At 43.2% G+C, this 25,683-nt stretch overlaps 1 protein-coding gene across 2 annotated transcripts in view; it reads left to right on the top strand.

The window, feature by feature from the left end:
• ACAD11 (acyl-CoA dehydrogenase family member 11) overlaps nucleotides 1-25,683 on the top strand; it is a 289,500-nt gene that overhangs the window by 91,655 nt on the left and 172,162 nt on the right. For both annotated transcript variants that reach the window (XM_029589309.1, XM_029589308.1), the window contains 3 exons: nucleotides 4,705-4,831; nucleotides 7,112-7,189; nucleotides 11,635-11,773. In XM_029589309.1, coding sequence (XP_029445169.1) covers nucleotides 4,705-4,831; nucleotides 7,112-7,189; nucleotides 11,635-11,773 — 344 coding nt within the window. The remainder of the gene's footprint in view (nucleotides 1-4,704; nucleotides 4,832-7,111; nucleotides 7,190-11,634; nucleotides 11,774-25,683) is intronic.

Below are 25,683 nucleotides of genomic sequence, written 5' to 3'. Positions count from 1 at the left end.
GCGCCGGGCGGAAAGCCTTCACAATGATGTGCGGCTGGTCCATTCCTCTGTTCCCGTGGTGGGAGGCAGATTGTCTCTGTTTCACGAGGAGTGGGCCAAAATCACTTCGGATCAGTGGGTGCTATTAGTGATAAGACACAGTTACGCGTTAGATTTTGCACGCCGTCCCCGCCAGTGATTCCTGGTCTTTCCATGCGGCCATACAACAAAACGCCGGGCAGTAAAGGAGATTCTACAGCGTCTTCTCGACCTCGGCGCCATTATTCCGGTTCCTCTGGCGGAACTTTGAAGAGGCCGTTATTCCATTTACTTCGTGGTGCCCAAGAAAGAAGGGCCTTTCCGACCCATCCTCGACTTAAAGCGGTTCAACAGATGGCTGCGGATCCCCCGCTTCCTTTTTGAGACATTACGGTCCGTAATTGTGTCTATTCGACAGGGGGAATTTCTTGCATCCCTAGATCCAATAGAAGCATATTTACACATCGAGATCCAGGCCGATCACCAGAGGGTCCTGAGGTTCTCCGTCTTGGGTCAGCACTACCAATTTCAGGCTCTGCCGTTCGGTCTGGCCACCGCTCCCAGGACATTCACCAAGATTATGGTGGTGGTGGTCTAGATCCAGGGGAGTGGGAGCTTGCAGACGACGCTTTTCAAATCCTATGTGCCCAGTAGGGCACGCCCTGCGTGGATCTGATGGAGACATTCAAGAATTCCAAGGCTCCCCGCTTCTTTGCTTGTCGCAGGGATACAGGAGCGGAGGGCGTGGACGCCCTGGTACTTCCCTGGCCGACAGATGTTCTGCTTTATGTTTCCACCTTGGACTCTCATAGGCAGGACCCTTCGCTGAATAGAGTTACATCCGACAGATGTGGTATTGGCAGCTCCCGAGTGGCCACGACGTCCCTGGTTTGCGGATCTGGTCAATCTGGCCATAGAGGGTCCCTTACGGTTTCTGGACATGCTGCATCTGCTTCAGCACTAGTGCATGAACTCTGGTATATAAAAGCCTTTAAATAAATAAATAAATAAATCAGGGTCCCGTTTGTTTCGACCAGGTCGAGCGCTTTTGTCTAGCGGCATGGCTTTTGAGAGGAAGCGGCTGAAGTCCAGAGGGTACTCTGATGCTGTGGTGACTACACTCTTGCGGTCGCATAAAGTTTCTACTTCTCTATCTTATGTGCGAGTCTGGAAGGTCTTTGAGACTTGGTGTCTCGCCAGGGAAATTGTTCCTACTCGAGAGGGCGTCCCAGACATTTTGAGTTTTCTTCAGGCTTGTTTGGCGAAGGGGTTATCGTGTAGTTCCTTGCGCGTGCAGGTGGCAGTGCTCTGTTCTTTACGCGGTAACATTCAAGGAGTGTCCTTGGTGGCACATCTCGATGCCTCTCATTTTCTTTGGGGGACGAAGCATTTGCGTCCGCCGGTGAGACAGCTGTGTCCATCTTGGAATCTGAGTTTTGGTTCTTAAAGCCTTGTGTGCGGCGCCTTTTGAACCTTTGCGTAGGGCAACCTTGAAAGACCTCATGTTGAAAGTAGTGTTTCTGGTGGCAATTGTGTCTGTGCACAAGCTGTCGGAGATTCAGGCCTTGTCGTGTAGGGAGCCCTTTTTGAGAATTTCGGATTCTGGAGTTTCCCTGCGAACGGTCCCTTCCTTTCTGCCTAAGGTGGTGTCTTCCTTCCATTTAAATCAGTCGGTGGAGCTTCCGTCCTTCTCTGATCTGGTTAGGTCGGATCCCTTTTATAAGGATCTACGGAAGCTGGATGTTCGTAGGGCATTGCTGCGCTACCTGGAAATTACCAACGGTTTTCGAGTCTCAGATCATCTCTTCGTGCTCTGGAGTGAGCCAAGAAGGGGTAACATGGCTTCAAAGACTACGATAGCTCGGTGGCTGAAAGAGATCATAAATTCTGCATATTTATTGGACGGACGGTCCTTGCCAGTGTGTCTTTGGGCTCATTCTACTCGTTCTCAGGTTGCATCCTGGGCGGAATGTTAACAGATTTCTCCAGAAGAGATTTCCAGGGTGGCCACGTGGAAGTCATTACATACATTTGCCAAACATTACCGGCTGGATGTTCGGGCTTCAGGGGCAGGAGGATTTGGAGAAGGTGTGCTCAGAGCGAGCCTCTCCGGATCCCATCCCAAGTAAGGGCAGCTCTGGTACATCCCAGGAGTCTGGACTGATCCGGGTATGTACAGGGAAAAGAAGATAATTTTCATTCCTGTAGTATCACGGATCAGTCCAGAGTCCTGCCCATTTGTCCCTTGAAGGTAATGGAGAGTCCACACTGTTTGTCAATCTGTTTTTCCTTTATTGGCAGATCAATCGAGTTTGTTTCCGAGTAGCACGGGTTCTGTGCCAATTTGGGGGATAATGAGCCAGTTTAAGGTTGTTAGGTTACTGTATATAGTTAGTTTGGGTTTTTGTGATCCATTCTGCTTTGATATTAAGTAATACTGCCAGACTGTAGGTGGCACCATCCTAGATAAGGCGGAGTTTGTTGGTAAACTGTCTCCATCTGCTAGAGGGAGGGGCGGGGGGCAAAACCCAGGAGTCTGGACTGATCTGTGGTACTACAGGAACTAAAATTCAGGTAAGAGCCAATTTTCTTATCCTCTTCCTGCCATGGGATAATCTTGATTCCCCTTCCCCACCACACCAACACACCGGCATGAATTTGTCAAATAGTTTAACTATTTAATGATGGCACTACATTAGATCTCAAATATGTAATGGGTAAATAAGAAGTTAGTAACCTCCCTCTCTTTAAATATCCTCAAATTAAAGATTTCTTTTCCCTTTCAGACATTACAGATAAAAAAGACCAGGAAGTTAGTAAGATTTGAGAAGGCCTTGATATCCAAGTTTATAGGAAATACTGATGCAAACCACCAGTGAAACTGCTAAATTTGTAGGAGGTCATTTTGAAATGCTGCAGGCAGCTCACAGGTCTTTATCTGCGGACCTGCAGGCTCATTTTACATGAGGGACTCCGCCCAGGAGCAGCGAGCACCATGGGTACAAAAGCACACACAGACTTTGCACCTGCTTTGGCAGCTGAATGAGTGGGAGAGTTTTCAGCCCGGGCAATTTGCCAGGGTGTCTCCTTTGTTGCCATGGTAAGTTTCCAAGGTAAAAATCATTTTACCCACTTTGCTCATTTGTGAGCAAAAGGATGTGTGTTTATAGTTTCACGACCATGAATTTTAATCTGCATTGTGGGGGGGGGGGGGGGGGGGTTAGGGGAGAAAACTATGCGCATAGTTTTGGTTGTAAAAAGTATCCATGGAAAAAAGAAGTGCAGATCCCTGCAGGTATTTTTTCCCTGAGCCAGCTTTCAATGTGAAAGCACGCTTGTACTTTAATTTTTTCCCCTTTGAAATTTGGTGCAGGTAAAAAGTAGCCACAGACCTTGCAGTTCCGTAGGTGGTACGGAAAAGGGACGTGGGCCATGTTGCCTCCTTGGAGCATTGACCACAGATCTAGAGGAGAATAGGTACCTTGGTGCCAGAGTGGGATTAAGATTACAAATGGGAGGGGTGCAATTTCAGACTACCCACTTGGTTTCAAAGTACATGGGAGGTTTAAATGCATGTGCTTTATCCAGATTTCCAAAGGGAAACTAGCCAGGTTTTTTTCCCTTTCAAAATGTGCATGTGGTGCACCTGTTAAAGCCACCTGTGAGCTTTGCACCTGCTCTTTCATGCAGGCAGCCACGGAGTGGGGGAAAGGCTAGCGCATGTACTTTTGTTAAATGCCACATATGCCTGTCATGTTTCTCCCCTGATATAAATGTCTTCCCAAAATCCCGTGCTCTCATCAACCAAAAATATTCTAAATAAACTATCTTTTTAATTTTGATATCATTTAAAAAATATATATATTGGAGAAAGAGGTAAGTTTCATATTTCTAGTGCATGCCTCCACGGCCTTGGAGGCATGCACTAGAAATATGAAACTTATCTCTTTCTCCAATATATATATTTTTTAAATGATATCAAAATTAAAAAGATAGTTTATTTAGAATATTTTTGGTTGATGAGAGCACGGGATTTTGGGAAGACATTTATATATTTTTGATTTCTCATCACAAGCGGAGAGGGATATTGAATCTCCCCTGATATAAACATGCCCTGAGGAATGCTTCTTTTTAATGCGGGTAAAAATACTGACCGGGGCTGGCTGTGCTACATCCACAGCCCCCGCCCTCAGGAGGAAGGGAAAACTTGGCTGTCCCTCTGAGAAGGCGTCTACTGGTACAGGGCTCTGAAAGGAGCTAGGACTTGTGCTTCTGAGTCGAGGCCCATGCCTGCAGCAGCTGAGCTGGAGGGAGAAGGGACATGACTCGAACATCCTCTGCGACTTGTGAATAAAGGGTCGTAGTGCCTGAGAGATCTACTTGGGCTGGATGCCCAGTACTAAACAATAGGTAGATGCCGGACAGAAAGAATGATTAAAAAAAAAAAAATGCAGTCATAAACAGGAAGCCAGATCTGGCCTGTAAAAAAAAGAAAAAAAAAGTTACATTTGATAATGCACAGATGGTCCTAAGGAGCATAGATCTTATTTTCTTGTTTGTAAATGTGGATTTCCTGGGAGCTGTGTGCTTGAAAATCCAATAAATGCTGCTGATCCTTAAGTGTGTAACCTTTGTAGCTAGCTGGAAGTAAAGGTGGCACTTAACAGCCTGGGACTTTTGTTTCAGAGGAGCGGCTGTGGCTGAAGCTCCGGTCGGTGCGGCGGGGGAGCTGTCCCAGCAGAGTCAGAAGGGCCGGAAGGTTCTGCAGCAGCTGAAGGAATTCATGAAGCAGCACGTGCTTCCGGCCGAGCAGGTCCGCTCTTACTGCCCTTCTGTCAGTGCAGAAACGGTTTTCCTAAGGCTGCATAATAAAAACTAGCCACATTTATTCCATTAACACCGCTGACAGGCGCGTATAAACGTGAGGGTAATTTTCTAAACGTTTTATGCTGGTAAACAGGGGTCTTGCAGTGTGAAACGGGCCTTCGAAAACTCCTTCCTCAGTGATGGTAAAAGTGCTCACACTGTTCACAGCTGGAAAAAAGGGGCGATGTTGGATCAGAAGAGGGAAAATATGGGAAGGGATTTTAATTTGAAATGCCCATGCTTACTTTCCCACAGGTACTTTGCACCAGCTTTAAAGGAGGTGTAGAATGTGTAGGTACAAAGTAGCTGTTTTCTTCTATTGGCCTGAATTTTCAGCACTCAGTTGCAGAAATACACAAAAAGTATGCAAAACGATGCTTAAATGTAGGCCAGGGTAGCCTGAGAGAGGAACAAATGAGCTGAGAAGTCATGACTGAAAACACAGTCCAGCATCTGGGTATGTACCATTTGTGTAAGGTTCAGCTTTGACACAGGAAAACAAATGGATCAATATTTCTTCCCAGTTTCCTGGATTATTCTAATAAAACCTGAGATTATGATCTGAATAATGTTGCCAAATAGTAAGTACCTGGTTGGTTAGCAGGATTTTGGACTGTGATACAAAATCAGGTTTCCAGCCCACCCCTAAGAGGGAGCATGATAATTAGTTGTGAGTTGCAGTAAGATCATTAGGCCTCTTCTCTCTTGTGCTCCATCCAACACATATCCCTTGCCCCTAGATATTTCAGACCACATGTTGTGCACATACTCATGCTTTTCTCTCACTCACAAATTCCCCCAGTCCTTGCAAAATCCTCTTGTTTTTGCACCAAGAAATCTTGTCTTGCTCACCAGCATGCATATTTGCACACCTATATGTCATAGTATTGTCAGTGCCCATCCCTCACTACTCTAACTTCTAAACAGGGCATGCATGTTGATACATTGGATTTAAATGTAGATTTAAGGATTTTACCCATAAAGAAAAAACGAGAAGGTCCCCTTCATGAATCAAGCTCATTATATGGATATATCAATGGATATATATCAATGGATATAAGAAATGAACCAAACATCAAAACTTTCAAAAAAGACTTGAAAACCTGGCTTTTCACCACAGCCTACTGAAACTCACTCAATCAACAAGACCACCAATCAACCACGCAACCCAACACCAAGAAAAACGCTCCGTACCCCAATCAATTAATTCCCACCATCCGAACACCTAAGACAATGTGCAACTGAACTCACTTCACTTACTACCACAAGTATGAACACTGCTGTGATAGCAGACTGCTAAAATATAACAATTATTTTATATGTATTCAACTAAGAACCAAACCCCAAAACTTTCCTTCTTGTTGACATTTTGATGCTTTGACCTCTCTAACCAATGTTATTTCCTTCTTGTTGACATTTTGATGCTTTGACCTCTATAACCAATGTTATTTCATGAGTACTGTAAACCGTTCTGATGGCGAAAAAAAATGACGGTATTCAAAACACATCAAATAAAATAAAAATTATGACATTTTTCATGAAAAATGATCAGTCCAAATTGCTTACACAAAGTAAAAAAAGAACATGAAGCTGTGGCTTTGGAACATTCTGTAGAAACTTGATCAGATGAAATGGACTTTTATTAGGTGCACATATTATTGTAAGATTGCATACCAGATTCAAATTTCCAGTGCACAAATCATTCAGGGAGTGAATCCTGGAACAACAAGTCAATCAAACACATGTGAAGATGAAATAACTTTGGGGGATGATTATCACAGATAAAGAAAATCATTCAAACAAAAACTAGCCAAAGAAAATCCCAGCTGTGCCTGAGCTGTAGCAGAACCTCCTTGGCCTGGGCAGGCTGAGTCTGGTCGCCAACAAACACAAAGCGTAGCAAAGATTTCAAACAGAAGCCAGTTTAAAGGTTTACAAATTAAAACAGCAACCTTTCCTCCATGCAGAGGTGTTGGCTAGTTTGGGTTTTCCCTTCAGTCTCTCAGAATTTCTCTCTGGATAGCTTCAGGTCCTTCTCTCAGCCGACCTATCTGAGCCCTTCCGTCTCAGGTGTTGGTCCTCAGTGAGACTTGCAGCCCCTGTGGCTCTGCCAGAGGTGAATTCCCCATGGTCCTCCTGCTTTGATGCTCTGATCAGTCATGTTCTGCTCTTTCACATTTGGCTAACCAATGTTTTGGTTTTGTCTTTTTTTTTTTTTTTTTTAAAGGAGGTAATAGAGTATTATGCCAAACATGAGAGTTCACAACTGAGATGGAAGAAACCTTTGACTATTCACAAACTTAAGGTACTGTAGTGCCAAAGTTTTAATAAAAACAACTTTTGAAGATGCACTTGTGTGTAGTTGACTGAAATGTATAAAAGCTAAAATACCCCCTGTGAATGATTTAGTATTGAAATATATTACTCTATAGTTTCCTTAAAAGGAGAACATTTTTTAAATAAAAACTTAGTTTTTCCACAGTATGAGACCTGGAATTTCTCAAGGGAAGTTGTGTTCCCTCCTGGGGATGTTCTGGCACCCCACTGAGCACTATGAAAGTGCTGTCATGTCCTTCAGCTCTCTGACAGGTTAAACAGGCAAGGAGGGATTAGTACCCAGAACACAGATCCCAGAACGCAGAAGAATTTATTTTTAGGAGTTCTTTACAAAGGAAAATGAAAGGCTGCTTTATAGGCAGGTCATATCTGTCTGGGGCAAAGCCAATGAACAGGTTTGGATGATATTTGAGACTTTGACCCTAGGAAGAGTTGAAAAAGACACTTTTAGCAGGGGGAGTGGATCAGTAGGTCTGGTGGGAATTCCCATGTTCCACCAGCCCAAAAGAAGTGGCAGGTGCAGTAGGGCTGGCGGTATTTCCTTGGTCCCACCAGTCTTAAGAAGTGCAGCCACAGGAGCAGGGGGACTGGCAGGGAGTTTATAGGCCCCACCAGTCTTAGTAGTGGAGCTGCGGTGTCAGGAGCCAATGGGGTTGGTAGGGGAGATTCCCAGCCCCCGCCAGATCAAAAAAAGTGGAGCCACGGTGGTGGAAACAAAGAGACAGACAGAGTTCCCAGTCCCCATCAGCCCAAGAAGAGCAGCCATGGTGTTAGGAATAGCCAGGCTGGCAGGCTTTTCAAGCCCTGACAGCCCAAGAAGAAAAGACAGTTACAGTAGCAGAGCAGCTGAGCTAGGAGGGATCTTCAAGCCCCTGCCACCAGAAGAAAAGCAGGAGTCCTGAAAGCTGGTGAGAAAATGAGTGGGGCACTAAGAGGAGAGGAAAATAAAGAGGACAGAGAGGGGAACATGGAGCTGAGAGAGATGGAGTGAGGGGGAGTGGGGGATGGGGTGTGGGGGGACAGAGGAGAAGTGATGGCTAAGTGGGGTGGAGAGAAAGGAGATTGGGGATGACTGGGAGAAGTGCTAGAGGTGAATACTATGGGCGCATCTATCCAGTCTTGTTTGTTTAAACATTTTATTGAAATTCATCAAACAAATTATCAGACATACATTGTTTTTCTTATGCACAACTGGCAATAGTGAACAAACTTTTTTTTCCCCAACGTACATTTTCTTATTTTCACTCTGAATGGATATATAAGCACAGGTTCGCTGAAAAACCTCTCTCCCCATTTCGCATCTCTGTCCTCCCATTTCCCTATACAGAATTCTTATGGACAACCCAAATCGATAATAAAGTAAGTAATTACATAGGATGTTTCCCGGTTTAACCTCTCGTTTTCTGACAATTAAATATGACTTGTGCGATTAACCCCCTTGCTTAGCGCTCTAGAAATACAAGCATCTCCTATTGCTAGGAATTTTTTTGCTTTCATCCAGGTGATTCTGTGAGCGCTACATTTTCTAGCTGGAGCAGTCTGTGTAAAATATTCCTCTATTTCCAAAAGGAGGAGAACCTTTTCCCACGCCAACAGGACTCCCTTCTTACCAATCAAGTATTATTTTCTAGAAACATTCATAAGCCCTTCCCCTTAATCCCTAAAAAGGAGGTTTGTCAAAAATAACCCCTTCAGGGGTAAAGTTAATCTCTTATGTCATCACAAGAAATTTCCAAAATTGATTTCCCAAAGGTTTTTTTTTTTCCATCTTGCTTTTCTGACAGCACTCTGTATGGCCTAAATTCAAATTAAGTGCCTAAGCTTGGGAGATCTACGTTCTCCTCTGTATTTTGTATTTATTTCCTTCAGTGGAACATTAGTTACTATTTTGGGGGTTTTAGCAAAACACTTAGCATTAAGCCTGATTGAGTAACAATTGTCAGTCTCTTTTTGCCACTTATAAGTAACATCTCAAGATCACAATCACAATGTAGTTTAAGTTATTGCACTGTATTTTAGTGGATGAACTCATCAGAATTTTCAAGTGCCCCATAAATTCACTTTTCAAGAGTTTGGCAGTGGACATAGAATGGGAGAAGTCTTTGTAAGAACAGGAAATTCTTGAGATATTGATTTAGGTCCTTTTCATGTGTTTAGACTGGTTTCTTGGGGACTATGTTGCATGCAAGGCTGTATGGAGATCAGGCAAGATATCACTCTGCCTAGCAGAGGGAAGGCATGAGGCAGAGCAATCACTATCAATATGTTTTCAGCTGGTGGCTCTACACAATTGCTTATAAATCCTAGACCAATAATACTAATTTGGTCTCAGCTTTCAACCAAAGAGAATCCAGTATATTTGGGGACTTTTGTTTTCAGTTTTTATTTTCTTTATTTTTCCCAGGAATTTATCAGGGTTTCTTATGACAAGAACAACAAGAAAAAATCAGTTGAAAAAAATGACTCTTATTTTTCCAGCTATCTGAGTTTATTATAGTGGTTAGAAGCCAGAACACTAAAACAACATTAATATATTTTCCCACCCACCCTCTCAGCAGCATCCCCTTCCTCTACCATCCCCTGCCTAGCATGCTCCTCTCCTCCCACCCGACTGATAATATCCCTCTCTTCCCCCCCCCCCCCCACATCCCCCCCCCCTCTATAACACTGACCTTCTGCTTATGTGCAAGGCCAGGGAGCTTGCCGAGAAGTGCTTATGGATTGACAGGGCCTGCTTCAAACACATTCACTGTACCAGAAAGCAGGCAGTTTGGCTACTTGGGGGATGAGGAGGTGGGATTTGAAATAAGGCATGGGTGGCACTGAAGGGTGAGAGCTTTCACTGGTGGAAGGTGGGATTTGAAACACAGCATGTTCTTTGGCCCACAGTGGCTGAAAGTCTTGAAATGCTGCATCTGCAGCTCTGGAGCAGCTTTTTAATCATCCTAAAATTAGGGTGAATATCGGTTTAAACTAATTGTCACCTTTGGGGGAAAAATGCAGGAGTTTATGGGTGAAAATTGGTTTAAACTGAAAATGAAGGACCTTAAGTGTGTTTATTGTTTAATAGACTTTTTCTTTACTGTAATTGGTGATGTACATGCTTAGTGGGCAGTTTTGAATAGCCTATATTGTTTTCATTGTATACAGACCCTTTTAGCCCATGTATATTGCAGTTGATTTTTGAAGGGGCAGCACCTACATTGTTTCCCTTTAAAGATTAGCAGTCATAAGTACCTTGTACCTACTATTTGTGTAGGGAAGGGGCAAAATAGCATAGGTATATTTGAAAATCAAAAGTGTGAATTATTTTACTCCTCCCATCCTAAATGCATGCCTGGGAGCAACAGCTCAGCCCGGCTATAAGCACACGCACTATGAAAACCCGCTCATACTTTTAGCCACGTTATTTTACCCAGGTAAATGGCTCTGATCAGGAAATATTTTTTAATATCCAGGCTAGAAAACTGAGCTGCATTTAGCTGTAGATTTTGAACTTAAGATGTATTGATTCTTGTCAGGTCTCTAGGGTGTCAACTTTTAAACATAGCTGATTAACTGCTACTGCTAAACCTCTGTGTAGCTCTAAAAGAGTGGAATAGTACAGCAGTATGGGCTGCTCAGAAGCTGAGGCCATGCATATGTATTCTAGCTTTTTACTGGAATAATCATTCTTGTCATCATTTATTTTCTTAGCACCAACAGATATATTAATTATCTTCATCCAGCCAGACCAATCCAGATGTGTGGGTTATGCCTCCTAGCCAGCAGATGGAGACAGAGACTAACAGGTTTGCTGACATAAAGCAGGCTGAGATCAATTTGGGAGCCTATTAGGATTTAACTGCTCAAACTACATGCAAATTTATCTCATGCATATTCATTGCGGATACCCAGGACAGGTTTGGGAACCACTGATTTAGGGTGTTAAGAAATGTTATCATCGCTTGCTACATAGAAGACTGGCAGGCTGAGTTTTGCAAAGTAGCCTCTAAGGGGTGATGTCAGCAAACGAGTTATTCTGTGTCTCCATCTGCTGGTCGGGAAGCATAAACCATGCGTCTGGATTGGTCTGGCTGGACTCAAGGAAAGGAAATTATCAGGTAAGATCTAATTTCTCTTTTTGGTCTTTTCTGATATTTATGAAGTGGAGGAGTAGCCTACTGGTTAGAGTAGTGGGCTGCCAATCAGGGAAACCAGGGTTCAAATCCTGCTGACTTTGGGCAAATCACTTCACCCTGCATTGCCTCAGGTACAAATTTAAATTGCAAGTCCTCTGGGGGTAGGGAACTACCTAAGAGTACCTGAATGTAATCTACTTTGCACTGCCTATAAAAGATGACTTCAAATCAAATAAATGCATAAATACATTTCTCTTTGTTAACAATAATACAATTTTCCTTTCATTGATAGGAAATGGCAAAAGCTGAAGGTCTGTGGAATTTGTTCCTGCCAGCTGTCAGTGGTCTCACCCAGACTGACTATGCTTTGATTGCAGAGGAGACAGGCAAATGTTTCTTTGCTCCAGAAATCTTCAACTGTCAGGCACCAGGTTAGCCAACAAATAGTTTTAATAACTTTTTCACAAAAAAAGTGCTTATGATGTTTTGAAGCTTGACACATCCTTCTCCCTTGCATGCTTTAGTAAGAATATGTTGATGAGCGCTTTTACTGCTTGTTCTTAAGCCATATAGGTTTTCCGGAAATCTAGAAGGAAATTGTTCCATAATGTCCCCCATCACTCTCTCTCTCCTTCGCATGCTTTGTAAACAAACTGCCAGTGGAGAGTGGGGAAACTAGATTTTCATACAAAGAACTATTAATTTTTTCTTTTGTTTTTTTGTTTTAAATGCCCCCCCCTTCTGGGTTGTCCAGAAGCTCCCGCTCTCATGTTAGCATTGGAGGGAATGGTCCTTTCTGAGTGGGAGTCACCAGAAGCTGGGTATTGGTGTTGGAGGTTGTTTAATAAATTATACCCCTTGCCTGCTGATGCACAAAGTGCATATTTCAGCAACCAAAAGTTGATGCAGTGGCTGCTGCAGTGACTAGAGAGACAACTGTTCCTGTGGAAGCTGGAGCAGCATTAAAGGATCCACAAGACAGGAGGCTAGAACTAATTTTAAAGCATGTTTTTTCTGCTAATGCTGTTTCACTTCAATCTATCTGTTTAAGCTATGTTGTAAGAGCACTCTTGCCCTGGATTCAGCAGCTGGCAGAAGGAGAGGAGATAGCCAGAATAAAGTCAGCTACAGCTTACTTGTCTGATGACCTTTATGACTTTATAAGAGTAACTGCAAAATCATTAATGTTATCTGTGTGCACCAAAAGGCTTCTTGGTCAAATATTTGCCTATGTAAATTACCTTTTAAAGGAAATCTCCTTTTTGGAGGAGAACTTGAGTGGTTAATTAGAAATCTAGGAGAGATAAAGCCACAGAGATTGCCAGAGGACAAGTTCAGACTGAATTTCTATGCCTTTAGAGATTGTCCCCAATATAGAGAAGCCAGACATTATCATCCTAGCAGACAGTTTGCATCTCAGTCTACTAGGGTGAGAACAAGGATGCAGTCCTTTTGAGGAGCCAAGAGACCAAGGCGGAGGTTTCTAGATCAGCAATCTCCATGCAAAATATCCAATGAGATTCTGCAGATCCACTCTTTGATACAGCCTATAGGCGGCCCACTCCAGCAGTTTTTCAAAGAGTGGATCAACATAACACCAGACTAGATATTATTCAAAATGGTTACTAGCTGGAATTGGCTTATCCAGACGAGAGGTATTCCTAGTATCTCCAAGCCAGTCCTCTACAAAGAAAGCTGCTATTCACCTAACCCTAAACAAATTGGAAATGTTGTAAGCAATATGCCCAGTGTCCCCAAGGGAACATCAGTAGGTTTGTTAGGCAATCTATTTTGTGCTTCTGCAAAAAGATGGCTCATACTGGGCAATCCTAGACCTAAAGGAAATGAATAGGAGTTTAAAAGTGCCTCGTTTTCATATGGGGAGACACTGTGATCAACTGTGTCCGCAGTCTGAAAAGGCAAATATCTATCATTTCTGGACTTATCAGAGCATATTTTCATATCCCTATATGAGAAAGAAGCCAGAAATAATCTGTGTTAGTAACAGCTGTCATAACTTTTACAAATGTAATGATTGTGATAACAATATTTTTAAGGAGAGATGAGATTATGGTACATCCGTACCTTAATGACTGGTTAGTCAGAGCCAAATCATATTCAGACGGGGTTATGAATACCAGTCAGGTAGTAAATTTGCTTCAATGCCTTAGCTGGGTAACCAATTTAGAGAAAAGCAATCTCCAGCCATCGCAATTGATAGAGCACTTAGGGGCTCAATTCAGTAGCAATGAAGGTCCAGTAACAGTAACTTTAACTTTAAAAAGAATTTCAAAGATTTTGTTGATGATAGAGAAATTCACAAGTTAGCAAATGCCAAGAGCATGGGACTGTTTCCAGGTCCATGGCCTCAACTATTTTATTTATTATTTATTTTTTATTTTTTATATACCGACATTCGATCTCAACTATACATTTGGTTCCTTGATCAAGAGCCCATATGTGACCTCTCCACTTATCTCTGCTTTTGAGATGGAAGCCACAAGTACTGGGTTATGACTACCAGCTTCCCCTTCCAGATTATGCAAGAGAGAGCCTGTTTTGGTGGCTTCACAGACCAGATTTAGAGAAAGGTACAATATTAGAATATCCGAGTTGGATATTATTAAAAATGGATGCCAGCCTGGTAGGCTGGTGAGCACATTGTCAGGATCAATACATTCAAGATCTATGGTCACAGACAGAGAGTTTGTGGTCTATAAGTCACCTAGAAACAAGGGCTGTAAGACTGACCTTGCTTCATTTTCAGACTGTACTCGGGGAGTACAGTGAGAGTTCTCTATGACAATGCAACTGCGGTAGCTTATATAAACAAACTCGGAATCAGGGACAATCGAGGAGACAGATCTCCTTTTTGCATGAGCAGAAAGGAATCTTTTGCAGATAGGTCAAAACTAGTTTTTAAAAAAACTAGTTCTCCTTTGGTGATTAGAACACTTCTAAAATCAAGCAAAATCTAGTTTTCTCTAGCATATTTATTTATTTATTTATTTATTTATTTATTTAAATTCTTTTAATATACCGATGCTCAAGACGAAGTCTTATCGTACCGGTTTACACTGGAACTAGGGGAAACCAATTAACAACTATATAGAAGATAAAGTTACATTAAAACAGGGAGCATAAACATGGGCTTTGGAAGAAAGGAAGATTTCAAACTAATACAACTGGAGAGTACTGAAAATAGTCAGCGAAAAACAATTAAGAAGCGAGACATATAAAGGTTAACATAAGGTTGCTGAATTCAGCTGGAGATTTATCTTAGGCAGTTGTTAGCATAACATTTCCTGAGGAAGCATATGTGCCAGTGTGGCAAATTCTTGAGGCCCAATGCAAAGAAGGTAGTTTAGCGCCATGGAAAGCTGAGATTGGAAATAGAAACATAGAAATGACGGCAGAAGAAGACCAAATGGCCCATCCAATCTGCCCAGCAAGCTTTCACACTTATTTTTCTCATACTTATCTGTTACTCTTGGCCCTTATTGGTAACGTTTTGGTTCCAATTTCCTTCCCCCCTGCCATTAATGCAGAGAGCAGTGCTGGAGCCACATCAAAGTAAAGTATCTAACTTAATTGGTTAGGGGTAGTAACCGCCGCAGTAAGCAAGCTACTCCCACTCTTATTTGTTTACCTAGCCTGTGCAATTCAGTCCTTGTTGGTTGTTGTCTGAATATAAAACCTCTTTTCTTCATTCCCCCCTGCCGTTGAAGAGGTGAGCTGCGCTGGATATGTATTCCAAGTGAAGTATCAGGTTTATTTGGTTTGGGATAGTAACCGCTGCAACAAGCAAGCTACTCCCCTGCTTATTTGTGAATGCAAATCCTTTTTTTCCACATTTTCTCTTGCCGTTGAAGCATAGAGCAATGTTGGAGTCGCATTAACCATGTGTGTTTTATTGAATAAGGATATTAATCACCAGGTAGTAGCCATCATTCCCGCAAGCCACCCCCATGCCTCTTCTCCTCATTCGCATCCTCTAGATTTTATGGATCCACAATGTTTATCCCTCACCCCTTTGAAATCCTTCACAGTTTTGGTGATCACCACTTCCTCCGGAAGGGCGTTCCAGGCGACTACCACCCTCTCCGTGAAGAAATAATTCCTGACATTGGTTCTGAGTCTTCCTCCCTGGAGTTTTAAATCGTGATCCTGATTCTGATGATTTTTTTCTGATGGAAAAGGTTTGTCGTTGACTTTGGATCAATAAAACCTTTCAAGTATCTGAAAGTCTGTATCATATCACCCCTGCTCCTCCTTTCCTCCAGGGTATACATGTTTAGGTTCTTCAATTTCTCCTCATAAGTCATTCGCTGAAGACCATCCACCTTTTTGGTCGCCCTTCTCTGGACTGCCTCCATCCTGTCTCTGTCCCTTCGGAGATACGGTCAACAGAACTGAGCACAGTACTCCAGGAGAGGCCTCACCAAGGATCTGTACAAGGGGATAATCACTTCCCTTTTCTTACTCGATATTCCTCTCTCTATGCAGCCTAGCATTCTTCTGGCTTTAGCTATCGCCTTGTCACTTTGTTTCGCCAACTTCAGATCATTAGACACTATCACCCCAAGGTCTCTCTCTCCTGCTCCATGCACATCAGCCCTTCACCCCCCCCCCCCCCCCCCCCCCATTGAATACATTTCGTTCGGATTTCCACACCCTATATGCATGACTCTGTACTTCTTGGCTTTGAATCTCAGCTGCCATATCTTCGACCAGTCTTCCAGCTTCCTTAAATCCCATCTCACTCTCTCCACTCCTTCCGGCGTGTCCACTCTGTTGCAGATCTTAGTATCATCCACAAAAAGACAAACCTTACCTTCTATCCCTTCCGCGATGTCGCTCACAAAGATATTGAACAGGACTGGTCCCAACTCCGAGCCTTGCGGCACTCCGCTCACAACTGCTCTCTCTTCTGAGTAAGTTCCATTTACCAACACGCATTGTCTTCTGTCCTTCAACCAGTTTGCTATCCAGGCCATCACCTTGGCACTCACTCCCAAGCTTCTCATTTTATTCACAAGCCTCCTGTGCGGGACCGTATCAAAAGCTTTGCTAAAATCCAAGTAGATGACATCGAGCACTCTTCCTTGATCCAATTCCTTAGTCACCCAATCAAAAAAGTCGATCAGATTTGTCTGACAGGACCTTCCCTTGGTGAAACCTTGCTGCCTCTGGTCCAGCAATTCTGCTGCTTGTAGATAGTTCACTATTCTTTCCTTTAGCAACGATTGCAATACTTTTCCCACCACAGAGGTGAGGCTAACCAGCCTGTAGTTTCCAGCCTCCTCTCTGCTCCCACTTTTGTGTAGAAGGACCACCGCCGCTCTTCTCCAATCACACGGCACCACTCCTGTTTCCAGGAATCTATTGAACAGGTCACGCAGCGGAGCCGCCAGCACATCTCTGAGCGCTCTCAGTATCCTGGGATGAACCTCATCAGGCCCCATGGCTTTGTCCACTTTCAGTTTTCTTAGCTCTTCCCATACATTCTCTTCTGTGAATGGAGTTTCATCCATTCCATTCCCCTCCAGTTTCTTGTTTACTAGCGACAGTCCTTCTCCGGGTTCTTCTTTAGTGAACACCAAACTGAAGTATTCATTTAATATTTCTACCATTTCTTCATCTGTTTCCACCCATTGATCCTTTTCACCTTTCAATTTCACTATACTACTTTGGACTTTTCTCTTTTCACTGATGTATCTGAAAATTTTTTTGTCACCTCGCTTTACCTATTTGGCAATCCTTTCTTCCGCTTGACTTTTTGCTTTCTTGATTTCTTTCTTAGTCTCCCTCAGTTTTACCAGATATTCTACCTTGTGATCCTCCGTTTGGGATCTTTTATATTTCTTAAACGCTGTTCTTTTATCTTTTATTTTATCAGCCACCTCCTTTGTTAACCAGATAGGTTTCATTCTTTTCTTGCTTTTCTTAACTTTTCTAACATATATATTAGTCGCGTCAGTAATTGCTCCTTTTAGTTTGGCCCACCGTTGTTCCACATCTCTCGTTTTCTCCCAGCCTTCTAGTTCTTCCTCCAGGTACTTCTCCATTTCAACTAAGTCAGTGTTTTTGAAACTCAAAACCTGGGTCTTTGTGCAACTTCTCCATATCGTATTAGTGATATGAAACCATACCGTTTGATCACTGGTGCTGAGGTGGGCACCCACCCGGACATTAAAGACATTATGTCCATTAGTGAGCACTAAATCGAGTACAGCTCCCTCCCTCATAGGCTCCATTACCATTTGTTTGAACAGAGCCCCTTGCACGGCATCCACTATCTCTCTACTACTGTTAGATTCTGCAGAAGGGATTCTCCAGTCTACATCTGGCAGATTAAAATCTCCAACAGTCACGACTTCTCCCTTCTTACCCATCTTTACGATGTCTTCAACCAGATCTCTGTCTAGTACTTCCATTTGATTTGGAGGCCTGTAAACCATGCCTATAAAAAGGGATGCCCCATCATCTTTTTTAGGACGGCCTATAAAGCTTCTTCTTTGCCCCATCTTCCTTGCAGCTCGGATGCTTGGATATTGTTTTTGACATAAAGAGCCATTCCTTCCCCTTTTCTGTCTTCTCTGTCGTTCCTTAATAAGTTATATCCCGGTATGGTAGTATCACAATCACGTGAATCCGTGAACCACGTCTCCGTGACAGCAACAATGTCCAAGTCCGCATCCGCCATTAGGGCTTGCAGGTCTGGGATTTTATTGCCCAAACTATGAGCATTTGTGCACATAGCTTTCCAGCTATTCTGGTACAGGTTAATGCTTTTCTTGGACTTTCTTTGCGACTTATTTAGCTGACTTTTGTTATCCACTTTGCCCTTTTTTATTGCATTTGTATTTGGGGGGTGACATTCTAATGTCCTACTGTCACCCCGTCATCTAGTTTAAATGCCTTATGACATAGGATTTGAATTTATCTCTTAGGATCCTTTTTCCTCCACAGACAGATGTACGCCATCTTTGACAAAGAGTTTTTTTCTGTTCCATACACGGCCCCAGCCCCCAATATATCCAAAACCTTTTTCTTTACACCAGGATTTGAACCATACATTGAAGTTATCAGTATGGCTTAGCCTCTCCTTCCCCTTTCCATGAACAGGTAACACTTCTGAAAAGGTAATGGTTGGTGCCATGTGACTAATCTGCTTCGCTAGAGACTGGAAATCTCGCTGTACTGCTTGAATGCTGTTACTAGCAAGGTCATTGGTTCCCAGATGGATGATAATATCAGCTTTAGAATCTTTGCTTTCTTCTTTGATTGTTTGACTATCTGAATAGCATTTCTGCCAGCCGATGATCCTGAAAGGCATTTAACTGTAGTGTTTCCCTCTAGAAGAGTTCCCAAAATAGTGCCTCTGATGAATGAGTCCCCCAGCACAATGAGCTTTTTCCTTTGGTTATTGTTTTGTATTTTGGAATTTCTGTATGCATTGGGTTTCTTCTTTCTTACATTGGGTTTCTTCTTTCTTTTCAGATACCACTTCAATCTCTTTCACCAGAGCTTTATCCTTATGTGATGCCGATAAGGCGTTTTGTACTTGTGTCACTTGAGAGGGCGTGTATTTCCGCATCACCGGTCTTAGTTTACCAGAGCCCACAGTAATCCTGTTGATTTTTGGGTTTCTTGTCGCCCTGTGTAGTTTGGGGGGGGGGGGGGAAGACATGTGGGCTGGGCAGTTGTGTAGAATGAGTGGGTCACAGGACTTATCCTACCTGAGCCCACTGTAAACCTCTTTTTTTCTTGAGTTTTGTTTTGTCTTCAGTAATGAGGAATTAATTTCAGAATAATGTGAAGTGGGTGAAACTTTCTTTATTGCAGCCATTTCAGCTTTAGCTTTAGCCAGCTTCTTTTTGAGGGAAGAGAGTTTTGAACAAATGGGGAAAGCCTTAAGTTTCTATATGATTTCCCTCAATATAAAGGCTCCACAACAGTTGCATTGGATAGTCCTCATGTAGGTAAATTTGATGAATAATACCTGAGGAATTACCAAATTACCAGTTTATATTGCTGACAATTAATGTATTCAGGCAGACTATATAAAAAACAAAAAACCCCAGGGGTGGGTGGGTAGAGGGGCAGGGTGGGAGGGAGTTAAACAAACAGTTAACCCTTGATCAAGGTTGTTCTCAGGACCCTGTATCTGCTATTGAGTTTGAAAAGACCCTCCCCCAGATTGGCTTACTAAGTTAAACTTTTTACTTAGCTGGACACAAGAAGCTTTAGTATTTCATGTATTCTGGCTGAGCACAGCCCTCAAAGGATCTAATTGCCCCCCTACTGTCTCTGTGAGTCAGCCACTCAAGCTGGTTAGAGCAAGACTGTTTCTGGAATGTTTGTCATTTCATCAGAAGAGTCTAGAAGGGCTTAGCCCTTAATTCATTAAAGGTACAAATTGCAGCAATTTCATGCTTTAGGGGGAGAATTAAAGGAGTCTGTTACAGGACATAAAGATGTGACACACTTCCTACGTGGAGTTATGCATTTGCGACCGCCCCTAAGATCTATAATTCCACAACGGAATTTCAATCTTATATTATGCGCATTGGTTATGGCACCTTTTTGAATCTTTGAATGAAATATCTATTAAGGATTTGATATCAAGAGCTATATTCCTAATGGCAGTAACTTCTGCAAGGCGAAGATCAGAGTTACAAGCATTATCTTGCAGGGATTCTTTCATCAAATTCACAAGGGAATCTGTAATAATTAGCCCAGTATCTTCATTTTTGCCGAAGATTATATTGGCTTTTCATGTTAATCAAACAGCTGCACTGCCAGCTTTTCAAAAGGCAGAATGTAAAATGGAAATGAGATCTTTAAAATGTTTAAGTGTTAAATGAATTCTAACAAGATATCTAGAGGAGACCAATGCATTTTGTAAATCAGACAGACTTTTCATATTTTTTGGAGGTTCTCGTAAAGGCAAGGCTGCCTCTGAAGCTACAATTGCTAGATGGATAAAGGAAGAAATATCTTTTGCATATATGTTACAAAGGCAGCCTGCCCCTGATATTATTAAGGCTCATTTTACAAAGACACAGTTGTCTACCTGGGCAGAAATTGGAGCAGTAAGGCCAACAGACATCTGCAAGGTGGCAACCTGGTGAGCTTTAATCTCTTTTGCAAAGCTAGACTATGTCTGAATATGGGCCTCAATAAATTCAAAATGAAAACATTTTATTTAAAAAAGCAAAGAATAATCCCATAAGCAGGTATTTTTTTTATTGCAATTAGATTAGTTTAGCTTTGACAGATGAATACTGGCTATACTGGTTCTATGCATGTCATATGTACCAGTGATATTATCAAAAGTAAAAAAAAACAAAAAACTCCTCTACCTCCATCTGCTGGATGAAAGGATGAAACCTATATGTTCTTGACTGGTGTAACAGAAGTAAAGAAAAGGAAATTATCAGGTAAGATATAATTTCTCCTTAGTATACCAGAGACTACACTGCCAGCTTTGCCAGTTTATTTTCGTAACCTGATGGTAACAGGATATTAGGTACACCAAATTTTGACCTGATGGCCTGGAGACATCAACAGAAGAGAAGAAGGGGAAGAGCCAAAGAAGCAGACGGGAGATGGAGTCTCCGGTAAATACATGTCTTCTAAAGGAAGATCTAAGACGTGTTCCCTCAGGACAGGGTTTAGATCAAGGACGGGTGGAGCACCAATAAGAAACAGTATATAAGGCCAGTCTTCTCAGAGGCACTTTTCTGACACAACAGAACCCTGGTATGTTTTCCTTATGTTGGTCTGACTTCCTGGTTCCCCTCTCTTTTCTTCTGGATTTTCTACCTCGGTTCCTAACTGTTCATTGCTAGGCCTCTTTGCCAGGTTTGTGACCATTTTCGGGATTGTCCCATGCATTACTGCCTTTTCCCTCCCATTGGGGCTGACTTAATTAAACCTGTGCTAAAATCAGAGAGAGATTTTAGCCTGAGTTTTATATTATTTATTTTATTTATTTAATTTCTTTTACTATACCGATGCTCAAGACTAGGTCTTATCGTACCGGTTTACAATGTAACTGAGGGGAAACCAATTAACATCAAGGTAGAAAGTAAAGTTACATTAAACAGGGAGTGTAAAACCTGGGCAATGGAAGACAGTACAGAATTTAAACTAAGAAACAATTAGAGAGAGATAAATATATAATCAACAAAAACTATAAGTTACGTAAACATAGATTTATCCTAGGCAGTTATTAGCATGGTATGACCAGTGGGAGAAGGAAAGGGTGAGGTATGCAGTAAGCTAATGATATGGTAATAGACCATACATAAAATAAAAAAGCGTGCTAAACAGCTTTTTTTTTTTTTTTCACTCCGTGGCCATGTTTCCTGACATTAGGTTAAAACCCACGCAAAAAAAAAGAAAGAAAAACAAATCTGATCCTGCTCCACCTTAAAAAAAACCAAACAAAAAAATTTAGCAGGGGCCACAGCTAAACTTCTCCACCCTCCTGAACCCTCCCCCCAAGCAACCCATACCACTCACCTAAAACAAAAATGTACAGTCATGTCTCCGGTCCAGTGAGTCCTGCTCCCCAGCACCCTCACCTTAAAGGAATTGAATCAGCCTAAGGGCACTCCCCACCCATCCTTGGAATTCTTTAGTAACCATCAGAGCCCTCCGACCCCCCCCCCCCCCCCCGCCATCCTCTCCCGCACCCCAGAAGGCCCTTCCTCCTCTGACAGACTGTTCCTTCAATTAAAAGCCAATTTGTGTGAAAAGTGAGTGAAAGTCTGAATTCTGAAAGGGGATTGGTCATTTCATAGTGGAGGGACCAATTGGTTTTCAAGTGAAGGAATAGCCTGTTGGAAGAGGAGGGGCTTTTGAGGTGTGGGAGAGGGGTTCGATAGTTAAAGGATTCCAAAAGGTACAGGAGGCGTTCCCTTAGGCTGATTCAATTTCTTTTGGGCCGATACAGAAAACTTTGCGGGAGAGCGGGCGATCCAGTAAATAAATTTATGTAAATGAGGGCCCGCGGTAAAAGGAGGCGCTAGGGACACTAGCGCGTCCCTAGCGCCTCCTTTTTGACAGAAGCGGCGGCTGTCAGCGGGTTTGACAGCCGACACTCAATTTTACCGGCATAGGTTCTGGAGCCCGCTGACAGCCATGGGTTCGAAAAATGGACGCCGGCAAAATTGAGCGTCCGTCTTCCAGGCCACGGGCAGATTTTTACTTTTTTTTTTTTTTTTACTTTTTAATTTTTTTTATTTTTGGGGCCTCCGACTTAATATCGCTATGATATTAAGTCGGAGGGTGTACAGAAAAGCAGTTTTTTTCTGCTTTTCTGTACACGTTCCCTGTGCCGGCCGAAATTAACTTCTGCTTTTGGACAGGCGTTAATTTCTGAAAGTAAAATGTGCGGCTTCGCTGCACATTTTACTTTCTGTATCGTGTGGGAATAACTAATAGGGCCATCAACCTGCATTTGCATGTTGCGGGTGCTATTAGTTTCGGGGGAGTTGGCCGTGTGTTTTCGACGCATTACTCCTTACTGTATAAGGGGTAAAAATAGCACGTCGAAAACGCACGGCCAAACCGGGGCTAAAGGTGTGCTCAGCATGAGCGCACTTTACTGCATTGGCCGATTTAAGATTAGGGGACTGAGAAGCGGGTCCATCAGAACCAGATACCCCGACCCAAGACTTATTAGTACTTTGTTTTTTTAAGGTGAGCAGTTGAAATGCTTGGGGGGATGGTGGGGAATTTCAACTGAGGCCCCCACTAAGTTTTTGTTTTTTGTTTTTTTTTAAGGTGGGGCAAGATTGAACTTGTTTGGGAGGAGAAGGAGGGCTCGCAGAGTGGGGTTCAGTACTGCAGGAAGTTTAATGCTTGCCTCTAAGGAGACATTAAATTTCACACAGTAAAAGAAGTTATGCTAGGCAGCCTCCCACTTATGTGTGTCTGCTTACATTGCAGAGTAATAGCTAAGCTTGCAATGGGATTTTTAGTGCAGGTTTTTTCAGTGCTAAAGCCTTTATTACATATCTAGGCAAGGTTAGTGCTGAAAAACTTGCATTAAAATGAGAGTAAAAACCCACAGTAGGATTAGTATGGTTTGTCACTTCCCATTTTGTCACTGGCTCTGGTTCTCTAGCCAGGAATGCCTCCAGCCCTCTATTTCAAGCAAGGTACATGAATTGCAAGCGTATAGACTACTTGTGGCTCCATTTGAATTCTAACAAGGGTTGACAGATGCTGAATCAATGCAGTCTTCTCTTGAAGTAGAGCTGCTCTTCATGTGGATCAACTCAATCACGCTTTGCCATGGATGCCAGCCACTATTGAGTTGATCCATGTGCTCATATGCACATGAATGCACTACAGCTGGCTTGTGATCCAAACACAGATGTGCAGAGCAATATACTGCTTCATAATCATGCTCAAATACACTGTGTAAATTGGATTCAGGACATGGCTAGAAACTGGCTTCCAGCAAGGGTACCTAAAAGTGTCTTCACACCAACCAAATGTATCTGATCAACCTTGCCCTACTTCACTACCTAAAGTCAGAAAAAATACTGTATCTGAATGTAATCCACTTTGAAGTCGCTGATCAGTGACAAAATGTGGAATATAAAATAAGAAATTAAATTAAATCTAAGGTTGAAATGCTAGATGATGAGCAAAGCAATGTATCTTGTAACAAAGGCTGTGGCCCAAGCTGCATCAGCCTATGGGCCAATCTCCTCAAGGACAAAACCAACAACTGTTGCAGTCTCGGTCGCCAGTCCTGCGACCGAGCCCTTACCTGCTCCGTCGGGCCTTGGTCGGCGGCATCCGGGCTTGGGGAGTCCGCTCCTGCGGGGGTCGCGCCAGCTCGGGCCTGGTCAGTCTGTGCCGCGGCGGCATCTCCATGAGGGAGACGCCGCCGATCCTCGGAATGTGGCCCCTCCCCTCCTAGGCGCGCGCACGAGCAAGGAGGAGGAATTTAAAGGGCACTTCCAGCCAAGCCGCGGGTCGGCTCTCAAAGTGACGTCAGATGCCGGTGGGTATTTAAACCCGGCATTTGACCACAGCAAATCGCCTTGCAATGAGGTTCCTGCTTGGTCCTCGTTGTGCTGGGCTGCTCCAGGTGCTTCCAGCCTGTGCTGATCCTTGTTCCTGGGGATTCTGTTCCTGTGTCTGTCCTGTGACTCTGTTCCTGTTCTTGGACCTTTGCTTGCCTTCCTGGTTCCTGACTTCGGCTTGCTCGTGACTCTTCTGCCTGCCGCCTGCCACGACCCTGGTCAGTCTCCTGTTTCTCTTCAGCTTCCTAGTTCTCCTAAGTCCCAGTGGCTCGCGCCTCACGGCCGGAAAACTCCAGCACCTAGGAACATGTGGGGAGCTGCTCCTAGGCCCTCAAGCAAGCCTTCTCCCAAGAACCTTGTCTCAGATATCCATATCTCAATCAATCCTTCATTGAGGGGAAGATGCTGTCCTTGCCCAACACAACAACCAAGGGACACTTCTATTGTGCTCTTTATTCTCCAAGAAATTCACATCAGCAGAAAAAAATTGTATGATCAGAGATCGGGTGCTCATCACTGTGAAGCTTACACTAGAGGAATGGCATCATCTCCTAGAAGGAGCTAAACATCTGATTACTATCTACACCGATCATAAAAATCTGGAATATTTACCATAGGTGCAGTGCCTCAACCCCCAGCAGGCCAGATGGTCATTATTCTTCAACCACGTCAACTTCCAGCTTCACTAATGACCTGCGGAGAAGAATCAGCTTGCAGATGCTCTCTCACGCTCTTTTCCACACTGAGGATGTCCCAGAGTCTTCCCACCATATTATAGATCTGGCTAGGATAATCACCACAATAGCAACACCGGTTCCAACTGAAAAGATGGTAGTGCCCAAACAACTCCATGAAAAAGTACTCAACCCATTAACTGTCATGTCACCCGAACTCCTTCACCACTGCTGGTGGCCATAGGTGCAGACAGATTTTAAACACTACGTAGAGTCATGTCCTACCTTCGCCAAGCACAAGAGTTCACATGCCCAACCTTGGGGGATGTTTTAGCCGTTGCCAGCACCCGAGGAGCCCTGAACCCAGCTGTCCACTGACTTCATCATCGACCTCCCCCTCTCTGACAGCAACACCACGATATGGATCATGATGGATCGATTTTCAAAGATAGCCCATTTGATGCCACTACCTGGCTTGCCTTCTGCACCGGAACTAGCCCATCTGTCCATGCAACTCTTTCACCCGAGAGTGTCTGCCACCGCCATGTGGAGCATAAAATAAAATCTGCTAATTTCAAAATCCCCAGCAGGAATCAAACATGCGCAGGCATG

This window comes from Rhinatrema bivittatum, chromosome 2 (assembly GCF_901001135.1).
Source record: "Rhinatrema bivittatum chromosome 2, aRhiBiv1.1, whole genome shotgun sequence".
Taxonomy (NCBI): Eukaryota; Metazoa; Chordata; class Amphibia; order Gymnophiona; family Rhinatrematidae; genus Rhinatrema; species Rhinatrema bivittatum.
The sequence above is the reverse complement of the archived record's forward strand: the minus strand, read 5'-3'. Positions and strand labels throughout refer to the sequence as shown.